Source organism: Emydura macquarii, unplaced genomic scaffold (assembly GCF_026122565.2).
Source record: "Emydura macquarii macquarii isolate MOO-44397 ecotype Brisbane River unplaced genomic scaffold, CSIRO-AGI_Emac_v2 contig_119, whole genome shotgun sequence".
NCBI classification, from domain to species: domain Eukaryota; kingdom Metazoa; phylum Chordata; order Testudines; family Chelidae; genus Emydura; species Emydura macquarii.
Window position 1 is genome coordinate 48,505 of NW_027130256.1, and position 19,827 is coordinate 68,331.

Sequence of the window (19,827 nt, forward strand, 5' to 3'; positions counted from 1 at the left end):
GAATGCCCTGTAAATATTATTACAAGGATGCCCAAATTTGGCCCACCTATGGTACCTTTGATTATTGCAAGCTACAACAACTAAGACATAAGCTAGAAGAAAAAGCCCCGAGGCAGATGGATTATTGGTATTGCTGGGCACATCTCTCTACTGGAGCTTGCCCTGTAATGACAATGCCTGCAGTGAAGGGGGAAACTTTACCCCCTTATATTCCAAGCTTTTTGTTATTGAAAAGCCGACAGGAGGAACCACCTGAGCCTTGGTATCCCCTTTTACCCCCTAATGCCACCCTACCAGCTATAGTTCAACCAACTCCGGCCTCACAAGATAGCAGACCTGCCGCAGGAGGGACAGCCACTCCCTCCCTTCTTGTCTCCGCTCCGCTTCAGGCAGAGGAGTGTAGAGACTTAGGCAAGGAAAGCGGCCGTGGGAGAAAGCGAGATTTAGATAAGGACAACAGCAGCTGCAGCAGTATCAGTGAAGATGAAGCAGGGGGGGAAGAGAAGGCTGGGAGGAAAAAACGAAGCAGTAGAAGGAATGGTGACTCCCCTCCCCTGCCAAGCCCCGGCTATATCCGCACAGAATGCAAGTTCAGGGCTGAGAAATTTGGAGAGTACACCACCACGACCACCTCCACCGTTGCCCCATTGCGCCTGCAATATATACCCGATGGGCACACACAGCGCTCGCTGAGGGTACACACCCCTTTTTCCCCTGGGGATCTGATTATTTGGCAAAAAACCACCCCCTCCTTTCGGCAAGACCCTGTTACAGTTATCAGAAAATTCCGGACTATTGTCCTAACACATAATCCGTCATATGTGTTTGAAGGACGAAAGGTAAAGGAACAATTGAAAGAAGGGAAGAGAAAACAGGATGAGCTCAAGCTGTTAGCTGTGAACATGCAAAATGCAATGTTGACCCAGAGAGGGAGAGGAGGATATTTTCTTAGAGGCAGAGGCAGAGCAAGAGGAAGAGTGGGGGGCAAGCTGAAAATACAAGAGAAACGCCAGTATGTTTTTGGTGCAAGCTGCCAGGACATTTTAAGCGAGATTGTCCAACTCGCCTAGCTTCGGAAGCTAATGCCTATGCCTATGCCATGCCAGCTCCATACAGCTCATCATACCAGCAAGGGGTACCCCCACCTCCTCCTCCACCTCCCTCTGGCGGGCAGCCAACTGTGCCTGACCAGGGATACTCTTATTCACAATGACGTTTAAAGGAAAACCTTGAGCTTCAGGATGCTGAAAGTGCATGTGATAATAATTTGTGTTGTTTAAATATACCTGTGTGTTATAAAAAGGGGGGAGAACCATATGTAACCATAACTGTGGGGAATGTAAATTATGAATGTTTAATTGATACAGGGGTAACAAAGTCGGTTCTGGCAGTAAATGCAAATGTAGCAGGGTACAAACTTGATGGGAATGAAGCTATAGTGGGGGTGGGGGGGAACAGTTATGCAAGTTCCTAAGACTGCGCCAGCATTAGTTACTGTGGGACCTTTAATTGTGGAACATCAGTTTTTGTTGACCGATTCCTCTCCAGTTAATTGGTTGGGGAGGGATTTGCTGTGTAAACTGAAGGCCACTTTGCATTGTGATTCCTCTGGTGCTGTGAAATTAGATATGCCCCTAGACGAGTTGGAGAATTTTGTGATGGTATGTAGTGCTGGAGTCAGGAAACTAACTTTGCCTAAAGAATTACAGAGCCTGCCTGATTCCCTGTGGGGATGGAATACTATTGATGTTGGACTCCTTCGATCAGCACTGCCAGTAAATATACAGGTAAAACCTGAACCCCCACCTGCTGTGGCTCAGTACCCAATTTCTAAAGAGGCAGAGAAGGGCTTGGAGCCCTTAATTGATGCTTACCTGGAACAAGGAATTTTAAGGCCTTGTATTTCACCTTGTTCCACTCCGATTTTTCCAGTTAAAAAACCTAAGCTAGATGACCAAGGAAATCCTGTGTACAGATTTGTTCAGGACTTAAGAGCAATAAATGCCTATGTTATTCCACGACATGCAGTCGTGCCCAATCCTGCCACCATCGTGACTGCTGTCCCTGTCGAGTCATGTTGTTATTTTGCAGACCCTGGATTCCTGCTTTTGGGGAACTTGTGAGTTAACTAAAGCCTCTGTCCCAGAGCCTCTTGAAGAGACTGCTGAGCTGAAATTAAGTAAAGCTCCAGCCTTGGGACTCCCTGATTACCGAAAGCCATTCCAGCTGTTTGTGCACGAACGAGGGGGGGTGGCCTCTGGAATCCTAACCCAGAGTTTCGGCTCCAGGAGACAACCGGTAGCTTATTACTCTGCCCAGCTAGATCCAGTAGCCAAAGGAGCTGTGGGTTGTTTAAGAGCTGTTGCAGCCACGGCTGAGATGATTACCAAGAGTAAAGATCTTGTGTTGGGCTATCCTTTGACTGTATTTGTGCCTCATGAGGTGGAAGCCCTTATTACACGAGAGAAGACCCAAGTATTCTCCCACCAACGAATTGCCCAGTATGAAGTGATTTTACTGGCAGCAGAAAACATCACCCTTCAAAGGTGTTCCATATTAAATCCAGCGACACTATTACCAGAAACTGACCTGATAGAAGAGCTCCATGATTGCTGCAAGGTAGTAGATGTGGTTGAGCAGCCACGATCAGATTTAACAGATGTACCTTTTTCTAATCCAGATCAGATTTTATTTACAGATGGCTCCTCATTTGTGCGGGAGGGTCACCGATATACCGGAGCAGCAGTGACCTCCCTATTCGTAGTGCTGTGGGCGGAACCACTACCAGCGTCACTCAGCGCCCAGGCAGCAGAGCTAGTAGCACTAGCTAAGGCGTGTGAGTTAAGCAAGGATTTAGCTGTCAATATTTACACTGACTCTAAATATGCCTTTGGAATTTGCCATGCTGTAGGAGCCTTATGGAAGCAGCGAGGGTTTCTCACTTCTACAGGGAGTAAAATTGCTAATGCCAAACAGGTTGAAGACTTGCTGAATGCCATTATGTTACCCAGAAAAATTGCAGTCATGCACTGTGCAGTTCACACCAATGCTACGGATGACATCAGCCTGTGGAATAGACAAGCCGACTACGCAGCCAAGGAAGCAGCTCTACAGCCACTGCCCCTGAGTGTGTCTGCTCCAGTGTTCGTGCCAGGAGTACAAGAAAAGGAAATATCAAATGCCATAACTGCAGAAGAGAAAGCCCGGTGGGTAAGCCTTTATATGAGGCAGTGGAAAAGGAGGGATTATGGTGGACTCCCCAAGGTAAGCCCATTTTACCTTTTCTTTTGTTAAGACCCATGTGCCAGCAGATTCATAGCCAGGGGCACTATGGGGCGGCAGCCATCGCAGATACCATCCTGCGTACATGGTTTGCTCCTGGAGTTCATCAGGTAGCAAAAAGGGTAACCCAATTCTGCCCCACTTGCCAAGCCTTTAATACAGTATCCCGGAAAGATCTAAAAGAAGGTGCCCAGCCATGGACAGTTTTACCATTTGAAAACTTGTAACTGGATTTTATTTCCTTGCCAGCCTGTCAAGGTTACAAATATGTTGATCAGTTAACCCACTGGGTTGAAGCTACTCCTGCCAGAAGTGCCACTGCAACTGTTGTAAGAAATTTTTTGTTAAAGCAGATCATCCCTAGGTTCGGGCTCCCTCAAATGGTTAACTCTGACCAAGGCAGTCATTTTACTGAAGAAACCCTGAACGAGGTGTATGCAGCTTTTGGAATTACCAGGAAACTACACACCCCATACCATCCACAAAGTTCAGGACAGGTGGAAAGGGTAAACCGGGAAATAAAAACCCTATTGGGAAAACTTTGCCGTGAATCACAATTAAAGTGGCCTCAGGTCCTACCTATTGTTTTGTTTCAATTAAGAAATAGGCCAAGGAAAGATATTCGTCTTAGCCCATATGAAATGTTGTTTGGACATCCCCCTGCAATGGCAAAACAATTTCAGTTTCTCACTAGAACTCTTATGGGAGGGGATCACCAATTATATGAGTATGTGAAATCCTTGTGTAAGTGTTTTTTACTCTTACAGAAATCAGGAGCTCTACTCCAGCCAGTTTCCCTGGATTGTGAGGTGCACCCTTACCAACCTGGTGACCGCGTGTGGATAAAGATTTCCAGATGTTCCAGTCCCCTAACGCCAGTTTGGGAAGGACCATTCCAGGTGCTGCTAACTACCCATACAGCAGTAAAGGTGCAGAAAAGTCCTCCTGGATCCACCATTCCCAAGTGAAGCCAGCAGTATATGATGACAGTACCCCGGCTGTGGTACCACCTTTGAAGCTAACCCGACAGCCAGACTCTAATGCATGGACTATTGCTCCATTTACTGAACCAACCTAGAATGTGTTTATTGAGCTAAAATACTAATGAGTTTTTTTTGTTTTGTTTGTATAATCACTGGGCTTATTATTGACATTTCATTTTTGTGCTGGAAAATAGAGAATATGGTGAAAGTCCAGGGTTTTGCGACCTTTCTTGTCTCCCCTCTGGTTTTCACCCTTTGTTATTTTTGGCTGATTATAGGGCATAAAAGCTCCACCCCAGACTCCACCCCAAATACCCCTTACCAAACCCGGATTCATCCTTCCCATAACAATTGGTGGGTAGAAATGGCTCGTACTGCTTTAAATTCCACTGCGTTTTGTATGACGGGGGGAGATAATGTAGGGTCATCTTTGACCACTTGTTTTATTGGGGTAGCCTGTAATTTTTCCCATATTCATGCCTATACCCAAGTAACCAACTACAACAATTCTACCTGGGTAGTGGGAGACCTACCCCGATGGGGATCCACTTTTAAGCCCCAGCCACACTGGACCAATGCCCATCGACTCACCTTTCAGTTACATAATTTAACTCGAGCCCATGACTGTATTCAATTTGTTAATTGTACTAAGAAGTGTGTTAATGTGACCACTACTAAAAAATTAGAATGTAGTAGTGTTAGTTATAGTAGCTATTTTACCACTTACCTTTATTTACCTAAGGGGTGGTTTTTATTTTGTGGTTTAACTGCTTACACTTATGTTCCTGCCAATGCCACTGGGGGTCCCTGTGCTATAGGCAGAGTAACTTCTGCCTTGGCAGTGTTGCCCCCTAACCGTTTCTATCCCTCTCGCCTACGGCGTACCCTGCAGCAGTTGGGTCCTGATTGTAATAATTTAGTTAATTTGCTTTCTAAAGCTGAGGCCATTTCCCTAGCTACATCCTTAGTGGGTGTCCCTGGACTTACTGTTGTTAATTACAAGGAAGTATCCAAGGTGGCATGTGCCTTAGCAAAGTCTATTAATTTAACCTCCACTTTGATTCAAGCCATGGCTGAGGATTTACAAGACGTTTGCCATGCCACCCTGCAAAATCGGCTTGCAATAGATTATCTTTTGTTACGTCATAATCATGGATGCCAAGAATTCCAAGGGATGTGTTGCTTTAATTTATCAGACCATAGTTCATTGATTGAAAAACGTCTAGCTGATCTCCACCATTTAGCAGAAAAAATCAAGCAGTCTGATGGTAAATTTGATTTGTGGGGTTGGGTGACTGCTTGGTTACCAGATATGCAATGGCTTAAGTCTTTGTTTTTTTCTAGTGTTTTGTTTGTTGCAATTTGTATTGTTAAATGTTGTTTTTTAATGCTTAGGTAATTTGCCCTTTGTGTGTTCTGCTTTTACCAAAGTTGTGAAACCCAGCGCCCCTGCCCTGCGAATGTTGACTCAGGTTGACATTGTTGCACTTAAACAAAAAGTAGATCAAGTTTTTTTAGTGAGCCAAACTGGTGATACAGTATGGCTCAAAGGGGGGATTGAAAGAAAATAATTGGTTGCTTGACCACAGTTACTCCATTTTGTTGTTTTTAGTGTTCTGCTTTCTGTTGAAATCACCCTCCCGCTCCTTTTCAATATGTTTATGGTGCTTATCCCTGCCAAGGTCAGAGAGAAAGATTAACAGAAGAAACGAGGAGTCAGTTATAATTTAGTTTTTGTTTTATGCAGTCTTGAGACATAGTCTAGACAATGTTGATAGATAAGTTGAAACCTTTTGCCCTTATTTTTATGTTATGCATATGTTTATAGTTAGAAGAAGTATAAAGTGTAATGTTAACAGTAATAACAATAATAATTTGAGTGTACCAATAAGCATTAAGAATTTATGCATATATAATTTCTTTGTTTGTGTTTGTATAAATATGCAAGAGAGCATGCCTTCGGGGTCTCACACTGACCACTTGTTGGGAAGTGTCCGACCTCTGCAGAAATAAAACTTGGAGACTGCCCAACTACCTGCGTGGATCTCTTTTCCTGGTGCAGGGCAAACAAACCTCATTTGGATATTTTTCCAACACCAGTCACAAGCGGAGTGCCCCAGGGGTCGGTCCTGGGGCCGGTTTTGTTCAACATCTTCATTAATGATCTGGAGGATGGGGTAGATTGCACCCTCAGCAAGTTTGTGGATGACACTAAGCTGGGGGGAGTGGTAGATACCCTGGAAGGTAGGGATAGGATACAGAGTGACCTAAACAAACTGGAGGATTGGGCCAAAAGAAATTTCATGAGGTTCAACAAAGAAAAGTGCAGAGTCCTCCACTTAGGAAGGAAGAATCCCATGCACAGCTATAGACTGGGGACCGACGAGCTAGGCAGCAGTTCTGCAGAAAAGGACCTGGGGGTAACAGTGGATAAAAAGCTGGATATGAGTCAGCAGTGTGCCCTGGTTGTCAAGAAGGCTAATGGCATATTGGGCTGCATTAGGAGGGACATTGCCAGCAGGACGCGGGACGTGATTATTCCCCTCTATTCGGCATTGGTGAGGCCGCATTTAGAATATTGTGTCCAGTTTTGGGCCCCCCACTACAAAAAGGATGTGGAGAAGTTGGAGAGAGTACAGCGGAGGGCAACAAAAATGATTGGGGGGCTGGAGCACAGGACTTATGAGGAGAGGCTGAGGGAACTGGGCTTGTTTAGTCTGCAAAAGAGAAGAGTGAGGGGGGATTTGATAGCGGCTTTTAACTACCTGAAAGGGGGTTCCAGGGAGGATGGGGCTAGGCTGTTCTCGGTGGTGGCAGATGACGGAACAAGGAGCAACGGTCTCCAGTTGCAGGGCGGAAGGTCTAGGTTGGACATTAGGAAAAAGTTTTTCAGTAGGAGGGTGTCGAAGCACTGGAATGGGTTACCTAGGGAGGTGGTGGAATCTCCATCTTTAGAGGTTTTTAAGCTGCGTCTTGACAAAGCCCTGGCTGGGATGATATAGCTGAGGTTAGTCCTGCTTTGAGCAAGGAGTTGGACTAGATGACCTCCTGAGATCCCTTCGAACTCTAATATTCTATGATTCTATGAACTCTGAGCAGAGAAGTTCACAATGGTCACCAGAACAGTCAGTGTGGAGCATTTCAGGATAGCTCCTCAAGGCCAACAACTGTCAACTGAAGTGTCTACACTGCGCCAACCTCATTACATCAACCCTGAGTCTATGCCTATCCGGGAGGTGGTGTTATTAAATCAGTGTGGCGGGAGCCAAATTTAAATGAAGACACGTTGCCAGCGAGGTTGATGTAAGCAGGTCCTGTGTCCCACATAGACTTTTTGTGTCAAGCCCAGACAACTTGGTGAATTTCCAGAGCCTGTTCAGTTTGAGTGGCTAAAAATAAACATAAAAAAATTGAAAAACTTCAGGGACCTATTAATCATTCCCCTTGAGATTGAATTCTCAATTCTCCGAAGCAGCAACTCTCTTGATCTGGCTCAGTAAAGCTTGGGGGACTTCAGTGAGTCATTGATCCTGGCACCAGTCTTGGGTCAGATAGGATATAAGGGAAAGATTTCTCGGTCTTGTCTCCTCTTTGGAACCAGCTCCCCTTCCCCAGCCAGTCAGGAGAGCAATGATCTGAGATGACATGTGTCCCCAGACCTATCCTCAGACCCCAATTGTTTGAAGGCAGCTGTTCACCAGCACAGGTGGTTGAGGAAGGTAATGATTCTTGTCATACAAAATCTGCAGTGTGGTACTAGTCATAGGCATTGTTACTGCAGAGAGGAAATGTGTGCTGGAGAGTTCATATACTGCCTTGGATTTTACAGGAACCTAAGTGAGTTAGGAGGAAAACAGCCCGTACAGCCTTTACCACCGGAACTATCTGACACTTTTGTATGACTAACTTTGGTTGACCATGTGTTTCCTATGGCAGTGGGTCTGTGCTGCTCTGAAATGAAAGGCGTTATCTCTGGAGAGGTCTGGAGCCAGGAAGTGAAATCTCGAAAAATTGCAGGAAAGAGCCAAGTGAATTTCCCTGTGCCTAAGTCCCTTATTCCCCTTTGAAAATCCTAGACCGAATGGGGATCCGAATTAGCCAGGTCCCAGAATGTGCCTATGGCAGGGCAGTAACTGAAAGGAGGAGACATTTAGGACTAGGGTTGACATTCTTTGGCAAAATCTATTTCCTGCAGAAAAACGAGGTTTCCTCAAAACCCGAAGTTTGGAGAGGAAAATCTTAACACATTGGGGGGAAAAAAGTATAAAAATAGGGTCTTTGTATGAGACTAAAAGTAGCATGGTTAAGTGGAGAGAGCGTGGGACCAGGACTGCAGAGATCTCAGTTATTTTCCTGGCTCTTTCAGTGCCTGGCTGGGTGATCTTGTGCTACTCACGTCACCTGTCTGTGCCTCAGTTTTGCATGTGCAGAATGGGTATAATGTTACCAACCCCCTTTGTAAAGCACTTTGAGGTCTATAGATAAAAGAAGCAAGTGTTGATGGTATTTTTCACAAGAACAGTTTTAAAATATTTTGGCTCCCCCACCAATACAAAAAGAATTAATATGAAAAATTCAATTTCAATTTCAAATTTGAAAAAACCCACCTTCTTTCGAAATTAAACGAAAATTAGGTTTTGATTGCCATTGACATGACAATTTGCTTTAGAAATTTAACAATTAGAAATATTGACTATTTCATGGAAGTGGTTTTCCAGCTATAGCTGTTTTGAATACTTAAATCTGGATTCATACATGGAATATTTTTTGTGTTCACCAGTTTCAAATACAGGTCTTTAAAATTAATCCCCATGGGCACCTAATTACAGTGACTGTATTTATTTCAGACATTGTGAGGACATGCAATACCTGCAACAGACAGTAAGACTTAATTCCTTCTCTTCCTGTAGCCACTAGAAGGGGGACAACAATAATCACTTGGTTAAGGTGGCTTACAGATTCTCAGTACCTCGGATATTAAGGCCATGAGTGGGAAATATGAATCTCCTAAATCAGTGGTTCACAGATTTTCCAATCCAACCACTCTTCAGTTGAACCAGGCACTACCTGGGACCGCCTTTCCGCTTCTGAATAAAGGAAAGGCATTCTGGTCATCACGACCTCCTGACACTTCCTTGTGACCTGCACGTTGAGAACCAGTGGACTCTGAGAAGTCCAACGTAAGATCACTCTCTGCAACACACATTCCTCCCAACCTTGACCCTCTGGGCATCAGGACGTGTGCTGCATCAAATCTGTAGGAAGATAACTGGAGACATGGGCTAGCCAGGGGCTTGAACTGGTGTGTAGGCTGCTCTCCTTCACTCCAAATGACCCCAGAACTGAGGACAACCACTGGTATAGCTTCTAGCATCTGCTGAAGCGGGGTTGCCCTCCACTGAGGTTGATTACATTTAGTAAGCTAAGAAAATTCCCAAACAAAATTTTGTATAAGAGGAGTCGATATCGATTTAATATTAGCAATTCAAGAATGGAGTAATTAGAAGTTCTTCATACTAATTCTTAATTTTTTCTGTAGACATGTTTTGAGGCTAGTCAATGGGACAGCAGAACCTCAGTTCCACAGTGACAGAATTTCTCCTCTTGGGCCTCACCTAGAGTCCTAAGCTGTAGCGATGCCTCTTCATCGTCTTCTTCATAGTCTATGTTACAACTTAGTTGGGAAATTTCACCATCATCACCATTGTGATCACCGATCACCAGCTCCACACCCCCATGTACTTCCTGCTGGCCAACTTGGCTTTCCGAGATGTCAGTGACTCATCAGTCACTGTACCCAAATTGCTGTTGAATCTCCTCTCCTAGCCAACAGCCATCTCATTTAATGAGTGCATCTTCCAAATGTTCTTCTCCCACTTCTTTGCCGGTGCTGTAATTTTTGTTTTTGTATTGCTGGCTATTGATTGGTATGTAGCAATCCATCAACCATTGCGATACTTGACTATCATGAACCAGAGTGTGTGCATGTGGCTTGTTGCAGGGGCATGACTGGGTGGATTTGGTCACTCAATTGTTCAAATTGGACTGGTTCTCCATTTGCCATTCTGTGGTCCAAATGTCCTGGACAATTTCTTCTGTGATGTCCCACAAGTCAAACTGGCCTGCACCGACACTTACTTGGTCGAATTGCTGATGGTATCCAACAGCGGGATGCTCATCATAATTCTGTTCATTGTCTTACTCCTTTCGTACATTGTTATCTTAGTCAGGATAAAGAAACATGTCACGGAAGGGAAGCGCAAAGCTCTGTTCACCTGTGGAACCCAGATCGCAGTTCTGTGTTTACAGTTCATACCCTCCATCTTCATCTATGCTCGGCCCTTCCGGAAAATCCCCCTGGACAAGTTGGCTTCAGTCTTTTTCACTGCAATCACACCAATGCTGAACTCGATGATATACACGCTGAGAAACGCCGAGATGAAGGTGGCCATCAGGAGACTGATGAAAATAATCCTTTTCTCAGGGAGGAAACTATAAAGATAGAATTTATCTTGAGTGATCTTTTTTTTTTCTATTTTGTAGTAATTATCCCACATGAACTTTCCATCAGATTAAACTTTTTCATTCATAATTCCTATTTGTGACAGTAGGGAAAAATATATTGGTCAATCACCTCGCATGAAGTTTGTATTCGTTATATTCAGCTTCCAAATAATGTATTAATTCCTTATACATTTTACTTGATCCTGATCTGGGGATCTCTACCATTTTCTCCATTGGAAGGATTGCCCCTACTTAATTTCTCCATGCTACTAATGTTGGTGGATCTGTCCTTCTCCAAGATGTGAGCACCAAGCGATCGTTCTACTAGGAATAACTGTGAATTGGCTCTTTCTTGAAAAATCTTTTTTTTTTCTAAAATTTTGTGTTATTTTTGTCTGATTGTTTTAGGGCATTGCCAGCATATATACAAAACAGATTGCTATTCCTCCACATTTTCTCTAGCATTTCTGACTACATTTCTTATATTTTTTAATAAGCTTAAGTGTAGTGAATTCACATACATGAAGTATTTGTTCACAATTTGCATGAATACTTCCATAAATGTCTGTTTTTTAGCCTTCCTCCATATTTGTTCCCATTCTTTTACATTATATTTGATTTTAGATTCTTTCCCCATTTTTCCATAAAAAATGGATTATTCTAGTTATGTCAGTAAAAATTTATTGTACATGTGGGTCTCACCTTTCATAGCTTTTGTCAGCCGAGCTTTTTGCACACAGCTGGGGTGCTTGAAGCCCTCTTCCCTCTGCTCCCCACAAGCTCCCTGTCTGCCACCCTCCCATCGCCCGCTATTACAGGGTATCCCCACAGCTCCTCCCCATCTTCCCTTTACTAGGGGTTCCGTGTGCGCCTCATCCTGCCTTCCTCCAGTACCAGGGTTTCCATCCTTCCCCCATAGCAGTGGTGCTGTGTATTCCTTCATTCCCTCCTCTCCCCATTCCAGATTCCTCATTTTCTCCCCTGTGTACATACTCTCATTCCCACCTTTCCTGCACATTTCCTTCTAATCCTTCCCCTAGGTTTTTGTCTTCTTTCTCTAAGGGTAATGCAGGGCTTCAAGGTGTTAAACTGTGTTGGAAGAATTGGCTGAGATGAGATTAAGTATTGTTATGATGGAGAGCTTTAATGGTGACATGAACCAGTTCTATGATCTATCAACAATTACAGAGGTGGCTGTAGCTGTGGATAGCCTGATCAGATGTGCTATTCAAAAGTTATCTCAGTACAGAGAGAGACAGACAAACAAACACACAGAAGTGCTGTTGAGCTGAGTTGATGGCCTGTATAGACTTGGCCAACCAATGGGAATCAAGCTCTTTGAGGTGTCCTTTCCACTTATGAATGGGTCCATCAACATTAACATTATTCTAAAACTTGGGATTTCTAAGTTAGTTTATAAAGAATTCAGTGACATATAAAGAAACAATCGTATATTCATCTTTCCCATGTGTTCTTTGATAGTATTAATTTCCACAATCAATACAGAGTTGTATTAACAACAATAATAACAATAATAACAATAAAAGTATGTAATTAATACAGATTTCTATGCTCTTTTCCTCCTGTACTATATATATTGATTTTGATGACCCTGGGTGAATATCTGGATTACTTTTGGTGGGTGTTATTCAAGGAGTGGAAAATGGCTACCTCTTATCAATATCTAATTTCACTTCTCATGTTCACTTATGACACCAGGATTGTTTCCCTTTTGTGTTTCTCCAAACTTTTTTTGGGGGGGTCGGGGGGGAATCAATGTGCTCAATTCTGTTAGAGCCAGATGCCAACTTATTGTAGAGCAGCTAAATAGAGTCATAGATTCATAGACTTAAAGGGAAAAAGGGATCAACAGGTCATAGTGCGTGACCTTCTGTATATCACAGGCCATTAGATTTCACCTATTTACCCCTGTGTAAATCTCAATAACTTGAGTTTGGACATTTTGCCCTTTTTGACCCAAGTGGCTAGCTGGAGTCTGGGACCTTGTAACTTGCTCCAGCTGGGAGCAGAAAATGACAATAACATCTGGTGCTTTCTTGGATGCAATCTTATTTATTTACAAAAAATGTACAAATTCCTGCATCTCTGAACACAGGAGGAGCGAAAGTCAAAAGGGGATGTTCTTCGTTTACAGACCCAACCTTGCTTTATTCAGAACTGTGAGACCAGAACCTGTAGGCTTCACATCTTACTTACAGAGAGCTGCTTTGCTTTCTTCTTTCTGCTCTTGGTCTCTCCCTGTTCCTTGTCTAACCTTATACACAGACATGCACACACACACACACCACTCCTCAGAACAATCAGTGACAGACATGGGCCTTTTTCTGTTCTTTCAATGTACTCTGATTTTCAGCATGTGAAAAACGATGAAGGTACTGATGTTTTGAAATGTCAGAAAGAAGAGAATTATTGACCTAATGATTCACTCCCAAATGTTGGCTTTTTCCTTGACACTTTCTAATAGACGTTTTAAAACTTTTCATTTTGCAAACACATCTGATATTTTTTTTTTTTTTTTTTTTTTTTTTTTTGGGGGGGGGGGGTTATTTACTAGGTGTGGTGGTTTGTTTTGATACAAAGCCAAATTCTGAAATCTCGGACGTTCCCATGGAAAGAAGCACTGGTGTTTCCCAGTACTGTTAGACAGCATAGAAGTGTTTGGAGAGAGAAGTGGCTAGTCATTTCCAGGAATGGCCGCCAGATAATGTCATGCTTTCGGGGCTGAGGCCGGCACGTCCCATCTGTTCTGGGTCGCTCTGGGTTACTAACTCTGAGGGGGAGCTCATGTGATCTCAAAGCAGGCAGCCACATCGGAAGAAGAAATATCCGATTTAGAATTTATCGCCAGTGTGGAAAGTCCATAACTCATCTGATGGCAGACTGTGCTCTTCCCTGCCTGCCACACACAGGGCCCCTTGCTGGACTGGAATCGGTGCAGCAGACCATGGAGCAGAATGCCTGGGAATTAAGAGTCCATTCAGATGCAAGGGGCACCCCTTCGCTGGGAAGGGTTCAGTGGCCATCAGTGCCTGGCAGAGGCAGACACTTGGGTCGGGCCTGGCCGTTACCTATGACAGTTCTGATTACAGCATTGGCAAGGCAGAAACAGAGCAGCGCAATCAAGCCCCAGTCCCTGGGGGTGGGGACGGATACTTCAAGGTGCCCGACAGCCACCGATTGCAGGGTGCGGTGGCTCAGAGTGTCCACAGCCTTGAGTCCTCCACCGTTTACTGTTTTGGGGACAGCCCCTTCGCCTGGACTTTGCCCACTTTCCAGCAGATCCACTCTGCCCTCTGCCACTCATCGTGGATGCTCGGCTCCTCTGGGGACCATCGCTGGTCACCACTCTACCAATGTATACAGTTGGGGGTACATTACCCCCCAAGACCCATGTAAACTAACACCCAGGACTGTGCCGTGGCCCTCGGTTTTGGAACCGCTGATGTATTGATTGGCAAGTCAGTGGCATTTGTCACTGACACAAATATTATAACAATATGATGCCATACGTATAATTTACATCAGGATTTGTTAGAGACACATGGTGGGTGAGCTGATATCTTTATTGCACCCACTTTGTTGGTGAGAAAGACCAGCTTTTGACTCTTCTTCTGACCTGAAGGAAAGCTCTGTATAAATTTGAAAGCTGGGCTCTCTCACCAGCACGAGTTGTTTCAGTAAAAGATAATACATCACCCACCTTGTCTCTCTAATATCCTGGGATCAACATGGTTGGAACGATACTGCAAATACACGTGTTTATCTCACTATTGAATTTTGGCTAGTATCCTGGGTCCAGAACCGGGAACTATTATACCAGCAATGTTGATGGAGCTACTTTGTATTAGCAAAGGTTTAGCTGAGATGGGGATCTTACCTGCTCATCTCAGTTGCACTCGCTTTCTCTAACCTGCCATCAGCCACCCTTGGATCTTTGTGTGCTGGGCCAAATCCTGATCCCTTTGAATACATCAGCTAAATCCCAGTGACTTCAATGGAGTACAAATTTGGCCTCATTATCCAATCTGATTGTCTTTAAGAAATGCTGCATAACTTCCTCTTAAAAAACCAACAAACAAACAACACTTTTCAACAATAGCACAAATGACATAACATTGATTTATTTTTTTAGGTTAAAATAATAAAATCGTGTCTATAAGTCTCTTTATTCCATAACACATCATTAATAACACAATTGCACCCAAGCACTATTCAAAAATTATGTTAACAGGAATTCAGCCATGCAGACAACTCTTCTGTACCCCTTTATCATTGTGAAAATAAAACCTTCAGCTCGCTCAGAAAACCCCATCAAAGAGATGACACCTGGGATGATCCAACAGATCATAGAATCATAGAATCACAGAAGAATAGGATTGGAAGGGACTTCAAGAGATCATCTAGTCCAACCCTGTGCTCAAAGCAGAACCAACCCCAACTAAACCATCCCAGCCACAGCATTGATGGAGATTCCACCACCTCCCTAGGTAACCCATTCAAGTGCTTCACCATCCTTTTAGTGAAAAAGTTTTTCCTAATGTCCAACCTAGACCACCCAAAATATGACAAACTATTGACAATGATGTCTAACTATACACTCATCACCCCCCCATGCATTCCCACCTTAAAAAACACTTGGAATAAAGGAACAAATCAACCCACCAGCAAACAAGTTAAAAAATAAACTAAAAAACAGAGACAGAAACAAAACCAAAAAGCTACTGCACTGATATTGCAATCCCCTGGGTATTTTTACCTGAAAAATAAGAAGAGCCAGAGAGTCCATGATGTCTACTAAGGACTGTAATATGGCTACTGATTTTATGTAGAAGGAACTCAGAGATAATGGTGATGGTTGGCAGTATACAAACCTAAGATAGGTAGAGCGAGAGAGAGAGAGATGGGGCTTGAGAAATAGATCTTGTCTGTGTTTCGTCAATCTCTCCAGCGGTATCTCCTGCAAGTCCTTATGTATGATGATAATTGGCCCCCACACAGAGCAGGACTCGGATATTTAATGGGGTCCCGATCTCTGTGTCATGTGCTAAAATTAAGACTTCCAGACCCACCGGTCATGCTCCTCCTTACGTTGCTCCTCAACTTGCCTTCATATACAGCAAAAATATTGTTCCTGCAAAAGGGCCTGTAGTTGAAAGAGAACCAAAATGGATGGCCCCAGAGTGGAGTGTTGTTTTCTCCCAGTGATTTTCTTTCAACGAGGTAACAACTCAGGTAGGCGAGTTGCCAGGAATAAAGAGCGATGGGTTGCCATTGAGGAAGTCCAGATTTATGTAATCACCATGACAGTATTTCCATACATAGTACAACAGAGAGTTTATCATTTAATACAGTCATACCCCCCTCTGTCACAAAATCCAACAAAAAGACCATCCTACCACAAGCAGAGTTTTGATGTCATAAGGGAAAAGTTAAAGCCTCTATGAAGACCAATGGGAACTTTGTTATAGCTATTTATTTTATGTGGAATGTTCTCAGATGTTGATGACTGGCAGTGTAAAAATATAAGGTAGATAGATAGATAGATAGATAGATATATATAGAGAGATTTTCATCATATTTACATCTCTGTAAACAAGAGCAACTCCAATAAAGTCAGTTAAAAATTGCACAGCATGTTCTCATGGAGACAAAAATGTCATCAGTTGAGTATATCTATAAATAAATGCAGAATGAAACCATGGTTGTCAGAGAAAGATGGATCTTTTGTTCTTGGTGAATAACTTCCACACAATCAGTTTCCTCAGGACAGCTTTGATCTCCTTGTTCTGCATGCTGTAGATGATTGAATTCATCACTGGAGTGACCAGCGAATAGAAAACATCCCCCATGAGATCCAGCCCTGATGTGGAGCTGGAGGTGGGTTTCAGGTAGGCAAATCCGCCAGTGATAATGAACAAGGAGACCACAGTGAGGTGAGGGAGGCAGGTGGAGAAGGCTTTGTGCCGGCCCTGCTCAGAGGGGATCCTCAGCACTGTTTTGATGATTTGAACATATGACACAATTATCATAACAAAACAGCTTAACAATAAGACCGCATTAAAGAAAATAACCCTGGTTTCAGTGAGGTACGAGTCGGAGCAGGCAAGCTTGAGGAGCTGGGGAATGTCACAGAAGAACTGATCCACCATGTTGCCTCCACAGAAAGATATAGCAAATGTGCTCCCGGTGTGCAGGGCAGAGTAGAGCACACCACTGACCCATGTACCAGCTGCCATTTGGACACAAGCTCCAATGTTCATCACTCTCTCATAGTGCAGTGGTTGGCAGATAGCGACGTATCGGTCGTACGCCATGACGGTCAGTATGGCAAGATCAGCTGAACCGAGGAACATGAAGAGAAAGACTTGGGTGACGCATCCACAATAAGAAATTGATCTGGTGTTCATGAGAGAGTTGAGCATGGATTTGGGGACGGTGACAGAGATGAAGCTGAGGTCTATGGTGGACAGGTTCATCAGGAAGAAGTAGAGGGGAGTGTGAAGGTGGCGGTCGAAGGCTACAGCTGTGACGATGAGAAGGTTCCCCACCAGGGGAAATCACTAGAAACACCACAACGTGCAAAATCTGCAGCTCTAGAACGTCAGAGACACTCAGGAGAAGAAACTCTCCAATGATCTGCAACTCCCAATTTTCTTCTTTCTGATGTTTTTAGCTATTTATCTAATCACTCTGTTGGGGAACATGGTGATCATGGGGGTGATAAAGGCTGACCCTTGCCTCAGCACCCCCATGTACTTTTTTCATTCCATCTATCCCTCTCAGATATCTCTTATTCCTCGGTCACGGTTCCTACAATGCTCGTGAATTCCCTAGCAGAGGTGAAAAGAATTTCTGTCCACGGCTGCATTGCCCAGATCATCTTTAGTCTCCTGGCTGGTGGCAGTGAAGTGTTCATTCTGGCAGCAATGGCTCAGGACCGATATGCTGCTATATATGAACCGCTGCATTATATGAGGATTAAGAACAAAGATGTCTGCTGTCAGCTAATGATGGGTGCATGGATGCTGAGGTTTATATATGCATTGATAAACACTCTTCCCTTATTAAATGTAGATTTCTGTGGGCCCAACAAAATCAACCATTTCAGCTGTGAGCTTCCTCCTGTATTAGACCTGTAGTGCACTGAGACAGTCAGCAATAAACTCTGCTTCATATCTCAGCAATGCTGGTCGGAATCATCACCTTCTCCTTTAATCTCGTCTCCTACATTCACATCATCTTCACCATCCTGAGAATACAATCCACAGAGGGGAGGCATAAAGCCTTCTCCACCTGCAGCTCCCACCTCACTGTACTTGTTTTATTCTACAGCACTGGGTTGTTCCGGTGTCTGAGACCCAACTCAGTATCCTCTGAGGTTATGGACACGCTGTTCTCCATTCAATACAGCATCTTAACTCCTATGCTAAATCCCATCATCTACAGCCTGAAAAACAAGGAGGTGAAGCAGTGCTGGGGAAAATATCAGAGAAATTCAGATTTCTCAAGTTTAGAATCATAGAATCATAGAATATTAGAGTTGGAAGGGACCTCAGGAGGTCATCTAGTCCAACCCCCTGCTCAAAGCAGGACTAACCTCAGATATATCATCTCAGCCAGGACTTTGTCAAGTCTCAGATTAAAAATCTCTAAAGATGGAGATTCCACCACCTCCCTAGATAACCCATTCCAGTGCTTAACCACCCTCCTACTGAAAAACTTTTTCCAAATGTCCAACCTAGACCTCCCGCCCTGCAACTTGAGACTATTGCTCCTTGTTCTGTCATCTGCCACCACCGAGAACAGCCGAACCCCATCCTCCCTGGAACCCCCTTTCAGGTAGTTAAAGGCCGCTATCAAATCCCCCCTCATTCTTCTCTTTTGCAGACTAAACAAGCCCAGTTCCCTCAGCCTCTCCTCATAAGTCCTGTGCTCCAGCCCCCTAATCATTTTGGTTGCCCTCCGCTGCACTCTCTCCAACTTCTCCACTTCCTATTTGTAGTGGGGGGCCCAAATCTGGACAAAATACTCTAAATGAGGCCTCACCAATGCCGAATAGAGGAGAATAATCACTTCCCGCGTCCTGCTGGCAATGTCCCTCCTAATGCAGCCCAATATGCTATTAGCCTTCTTGACAACCAGGGCACACTGCTGACTCATATCCAGCTTTTTATCCACTGTTACTCCCAGGTCCTTTTCTGCAGAACTACTGCCTAGCTCGTCGGTCCCCAGTCTATAGCTGTGAATGGGATTCTTCCTTCCTAAGTGGAGGACTCTGCACTTTTCTTTGTTGAACCTCATGAGATTTCTTTTGGCCCAATCCTCCAGTTTGTTTAGGTCACTCTGTATCCTATCCCTACCTTCCAGGGTATCTACCACTCCCCTCAGCTTAGTGTCGTCCACAAACTTGCTGAGGGTGCAATCTACCCCATCCTCCAGATCATTAATAAAGATATTGAACAAAACCGGCCCCACAGTTTTGATCATTTCATGTGTAATAATGATACATGGAAGAAATGTCAGTAAGTGGCTGGCAATACGCTGAGCTCATGAAATAGACTAGCTTATCTGTAATAGTTTATGAATACTGTATGTTGATTGGGTACTGGGATGCCTACCCCTGTTGTGTCTGAAGAAAGTACACTTTCCTAGACTGTCATTAGGGGATGGTGAGCCTTTAGGTAAGATAGAATGCTGTTCCAGGAAGAAGGATTACTAGGAAGAGACGGGATTCATCTAACGAAGACAGGGAAGAGTATCTTCGCAGACAGGCTGGCTAACCTAGTGAGGAGAGCATTAAATTAGTTCTGATGGGGACCTAAGCCCGAAGGTTAGTGGGGAAGAGGGACACCACAAGGAAGCAGAAGGAGGAGGGTGCAGCAGGGGAGGCCTCCCGATTCATACTGTGAAAGTAGGCCAGTCGGTTACTTATCTTAAGTGCCTGTACACAAATGCAAGAAGCCTGGGAAAGAAGCAGGAGGAACTGGAAGTCCTGGCACAGTCAAGAAACTACGACATGATTGGAATAACTGAGACT

The 19,827-nt window shown here is 44.0% G+C and overlaps 1 protein-coding gene, 1 long non-coding RNA gene and 1 pseudogene across 2 annotated transcripts; 2 read left to right on the forward strand and 1 right to left on the reverse strand.

Moving 5' to 3' along the window:
• The first annotated feature begins 2,667 nt into the window (after positions 1 to 2,667).
• On the forward strand, positions 2,668 to 6,297 carry LOC137150209 (uncharacterized). Its single transcript, XR_010918934.1, has 2 exons — positions 2,668 to 3,264; positions 4,050 to 6,297. It is a non-coding gene; the product is annotated as an uncharacterized lncRNA (long non-coding RNA).
• Positions 6,298 to 9,824: 3,527 nt separating this feature from the next.
• On the forward strand, positions 9,825 to 10,763 carry LOC137150175 (olfactory receptor 4D2-like; annotated as a pseudogene).
• Positions 10,764 to 16,495: 5,732 nt separating this feature from the next.
• Positions 16,496 to 18,069, reverse strand: LOC137150196 (olfactory receptor 14A16-like). Its single transcript, XM_067543954.1, has 2 exons — positions 17,994 to 18,069; positions 16,496 to 17,313 (listed from the first exon to the last, which is right to left on the reverse strand). The coding sequence occupies exons 1-2, from the start codon at positions 18,067 to 18,069 to the stop codon at positions 16,496 to 16,498; spliced, it is 894 nt and encodes a 297-aa protein (XP_067400055.1).
• Between the last annotated feature and the right edge of the window lie 1,758 nt (positions 18,070 to 19,827).